Raw genomic sequence first — 5,000 nt, forward strand, 5'->3', positions numbered from 1 at the left:
AGACACTGAAACTACATGGAGACATTGAGACTACATGGAGACATTGAGACTACATGGAGACATTGAGACTACATGGAGACACTGAGACTACATGGAGACATTGAAACTACATGGAGACATTGAGACTACACGGAGACATGGAGACTACATGGAGACATTGAAACTACATGGAGACATTGAGACTACACGGAGACATGGAGACTACATGGAGACATTGAGACTACATGGAGACATTGAGACTACATGGAGACTACATGAAGACATTGAGACTACATGGAGACTACATGGAGATATTGAGACTACATGGAGACTACATGGAGACACTGAGACTACATGGAGACACTGAGACTACATGGACACATTGAGACTACATGGAGACATTGAGGCTACATGGAGACAGGAGCTGGTCTCAGGTCAGTCTGGTAACGGAGACATTGAGACTACACGGAGACAGGAGCTGGTCTCAGGTCAGTCTGGTAACGGAGACATTGAGACTACACGGAGACAGGAGCTGATCTCTGGTCAGTCTGGTAACGGAGACATTGAGACTACATGGGGACAGGAGCTGGTCTCAGGTCAGTCTGGTAACGGAGACATTGAGACTACACGGAGACAGGAGCTGGTCTCAGGTCAGTCTGGTAACGGAGACATTGAGACTACATGGGGACAGGAGCTGGTCTCAGGTCAGTCTGGTAACGGAGACATTGAGACTACACGGAGACAGGAGCTGGTCTCAGGTCAGTCTGGTAACGGAGACATTGAGACTACATGGGGACAGAAGCTGGTCTCAGGTCAGTCTGTTGACGGAGACATTGTGTGTCTGTGTGTGTTGGCTGACCTGGGAGCTGCTTGTCGCCGGCTGCCGGGGCGATGCGAATGTACGGCGTGGTGAGCTGGGTGACGATTATAGCAGCTGTTCATCCAGGAAGTCATGCAGAGAGACAGACAGGTAGACAGACAGACAGAGAGAGAGACAGGCTGTAGCAGTGTTTGTATTGAAGCAGAAGTATTAGTAACACACAGCGTCTTCCTGCTCTCCTGATGGACGTCTCATCACTGATCTGATCTCAGGTGTTGTATAGTAGAGACGTCCTCTCGTCTGTCCACTCACCCGTCCTCATTGTCTGATGGTTCTATTCCTGAGGTGTGACGGATGTTAACACTGTTTATTACTCCTGTTTCTATTAGAGACACTTTGATGTATCAGATCTCCATCCCATCAGTCTGACTCTGTTCCTTAATACCAGAGGGAACCTCGCTAAGAAGTCATTCCACAGGTCCGTTAAGTAGGTGATGATTATCAGGTAACGCTTCTGAAAGTTCTTTGAAATGACCCCGACATTATTTCATAATTATATTACACTATTTCCAAAAGCAGGTAATAAACTGTGTCTGGTACGGCTAGAAGTTATAATAAATAACGTTATTTAGATTTTTTTACGGATCCTGGCTGCATGATTTCAATAAATGTCGTCCGCCATGTTTGTTTACACTAAAGTCACGTTTGATTGCCAGAAATTTTGAGGCAAGATGGAGACGACTAAAAACCAAGATGGAGACGACCAAAAACCAAGATGGAGACGACTAAAAGCCAAGATGGAGACGACCAAAATCCAAGATGGAGACGACTAAAAACCAAGATGGAGACGACCAAAAACCAAGATGGAGACGACCAAAAACCAAGATGGAGACGACTAAAAACCAAGATGGAGACGACCAAAAACCAAGATGGAGACGACCAAAAACCAAGATGGAGACGACCAAAAACCAAGATGGAGACGACTAAAAACCAAGATGGAGACGACTAAAAGCCAAGATGGAGACGACCAAAATCCAAGATGGAGACGACCAAAAACCAAGATGGAGACGACCAAAAACCAAGATGGAGACGACTAAAAACCAAGATGGAGACGACCAAAAACCAAGATGGAGACGACTAAAAACCAAGATGGAGACGACTAAAAACCAAGATGGAGACGAATAAAAACCAAGATGGAGACGACCAAAAACCAAGATGGAGACGAATAAAAACCAAGATGGAGACGACTAAAAACCAAGATGGAGACGACTAAAAACCAAGATGGAGACGAATAAAAACCAAGATGGAGACGACCAAAAACCAAGATGGAGACGAATAAAAACCAAGATGGAGACGACCAAAAACCAAGATGGAGACGAATAAAAACCAAGATGGAGACGACCAAAAACCAAGATGGAGACGACTAAAAACCAAGATGGAGACGACTAAAAACCAAGATGGAGACGAATAAAAACCAAGATGGAGACGAATAAAAACCAAGATGGAAACGACTAAAAACCAAGATGGAAACGACTAAAAACCAAGATGGAGATGAATAAAAACCAAGATGGAGACGACCAAAAACCAAGATGGAGACGAATAAAAACCAAGATGGAGACGAATAAAAACCAAGATGGAGACGACCAAAAACCAAGATGGAGACGAATAAAAACCAAGATGGAGACGAATAAAAACCAAGATGGAGACGAATAAAAACCAAGATGGAGACGACTAAAAACCAAGATGGAGACGTCCAAAAACCAAAATGGAGACGACTAAAAACCAAGATGGAGACGACCAAAAACCAAGATGGAGACGAATAAAAACCAAGATGGAGACGACCAAAAACCAAGATGGAGACGACTAAAAACCAAGATGGAGACGAATAAAAACCAAGATGGAGACGAATAAAAACCAAGATGGAGACGAATAAAAACCAAGATGGAGACGACCAAAAACCAAAATGGAGACGACTAAAAACCAAGATGGAGAGGACTAAAAACCAAGATGGAGACGACCAAAAACCAAGATGGAGACGACCAAAAACCAAGATGGAGACGACCAAAAACCAAGATGGAGACGAATAAAAACCAAGATGGAGACGACCAAAAACCAAGATGGAGACGACTAAAAACCAAGATGGAGACGACCAAAAACCAAGATGGAGATGACCAAAAACCAAGATGGAGACGAATAAAAACCAAGATGGAGACGACCAAAAACCAAGATGGAGACGACCAAAAACCAAGATGGAGACGACCAGAAACCAAGATGGAGACGACTAAAGACCAAGATGGAGACAACCAAAGACCAAGATGGAGACGACCAAAAACCAAGATGGAGACGACTAAAGACCAAGATGGAGACAACCAAAGACCAAGATGGAGACGACCAAAGACCAAGATGGAGACGACCAAAGACCAAGATGGAGACGACTAAAGACCAAGATGGAGACGACTAAAGACCAAGATGGAGACGACTAAAGACCAAGATGGAGACGACCAAAGACCAAGATGGAGACGACCAAAGACCAAGATGGAGACGACCAAAGACCAAGATGGAGACGACTAAAGACCAAGATGGAGACGACTAAAGACCAAGATGGAGACGACTAAAGACCAAGATGGAGACGACTAAAGACCAAGATGGAGACGACTAAAGACCAAGATGGAGACGACTAAAGACCAAGATGGAGACGACTAAAGACCAAGATGGAGATGGACAGAGAGAGACTTTTTTTTTTAGTGGGAACTCTTGTTGTTCATGAATGAACCTGTAACTTACACTGATCATTGTCTGTAGTTAAAGCTTAATTCTAACAGTTATTGAAACCATATTGATCTTCTGAGAGAACATGGATCCAGCTGTGAGGAACCCCGTCGCCTCCTGAATGAACGTAAACGTCTCTAAACTGTAGAAGAGAATATTTAAATGAGTTCGTCAGGAGAGCAGAGCGCCGTTCACTTCAACAGAAACAGACCTGAAAGAGAAGCTCGTTAATCAGCCAATTAATCAATCAATTAATCAATCAATCATTAGACATTAGTAATCAAACAAGCAGAAAGAGCAGCAGCAGTTCAGAGACAGTCCACCAATCAGAAACAGCTGTGAGTTCAGTTAGCTTCCACGCTAAATGATGCTAACACAACAACGTCTTCTGTTCACATCCAACCTGTGATAAACGGATATATGAACATATATATATGAAATACCGGATTATATATCATATTTAAGATCATGTATTTGTTGTATACAGTATGTAGGTTGATTATTCTGTTCAGTATATACACATATATTTATGAGAATATAGATTTTACTTTTGTAGTTTGAATGTTCATAACTTTGAATTATTCTAAATGTATTTCTATACATTATTTAATATATAAATACACATATATGTAGAGCTATTCTGATCCATGTTGTTTGTATATACTGGGCATTGTATAACAGTATATTCAAAACAAAAACATGTATTTGATATATGGGATTAGAATACATTTATACTTTACACTTTACTTTTACATCACGATGTTGTTCTACTATAGGTTGTTGTTGCTGTTGTTGTTCATATAATCCACATAAAAATATGAATTTAACATTTAGTTAACAAATATGAATCATACATTTTTATTTACATTTAAATGTGATTTTCGTTCATGTAGAAAACGTGTTTTGTTTTAAATATATTCATATTTCATTGTGTTCATACCTTATTATGAAAACATGGCTTTACATTTTAACATATTAACATATAGACAAAGAAATATAGGAATAAATGTATTCATATATGTGTTGATTGAACAGTGCCATTCATACACATGTAATCAATATGAAAAATATGAATATGATAAATGTTTTTTTTTATTTTAATATATTATTATAATTATATTATTATATATATTATATAACCTAATAGTTTAAATATACTCGGAAATATATACCCCCCCAAATGTTTCATAACATATGTAATGTATACGTGCATAAAATGTCAGTTTGTAATTAGTCGTATTTCTGTGTTCATATATACCTTCATTATGTTTTATATAAACGTTTTCCATTATACTGATTTAATATGTAAATGTTAAAATCACATATTTACATATTTGCGTATATATTGCCCCGTATATTCAAACTATATTAGATAATGTGTGTATATTTGTAAAATATTTAGAACATATGAACACATTAAAATCACATTTAT

At 39.4% G+C, this 5,000-nt stretch overlaps 1 protein-coding gene across 1 annotated transcript in view; it reads right to left on the bottom strand.

Annotated features, from left to right (window-relative positions):
- LOC119484428 (receptor-type tyrosine-protein phosphatase mu) overlaps positions 1–5,000 on the bottom strand; it is a gene marked incomplete at both ends in the record, with an annotated part of 27,826 nt that overhangs the window by 17,295 nt on the left and 5,531 nt on the right. Inside the window, one exon of the mRNA XM_037763231.1 lies at positions 839–913. Coding sequence (XP_037619159.1) covers positions 839–913 — 75 coding nt within the window. The remainder of the gene's footprint in view (positions 1–838; positions 914–5,000) is intronic.

Source organism: Sebastes umbrosus, unplaced genomic scaffold (genome assembly GCF_015220745.1).
Source record: "Sebastes umbrosus isolate fSebUmb1 unplaced genomic scaffold, fSebUmb1.pri scaffold_212_arrow_ctg1, whole genome shotgun sequence".
In the NCBI taxonomy this organism is placed as follows: domain Eukaryota; kingdom Metazoa; phylum Chordata; class Actinopteri; order Perciformes; family Sebastidae; genus Sebastes; species Sebastes umbrosus.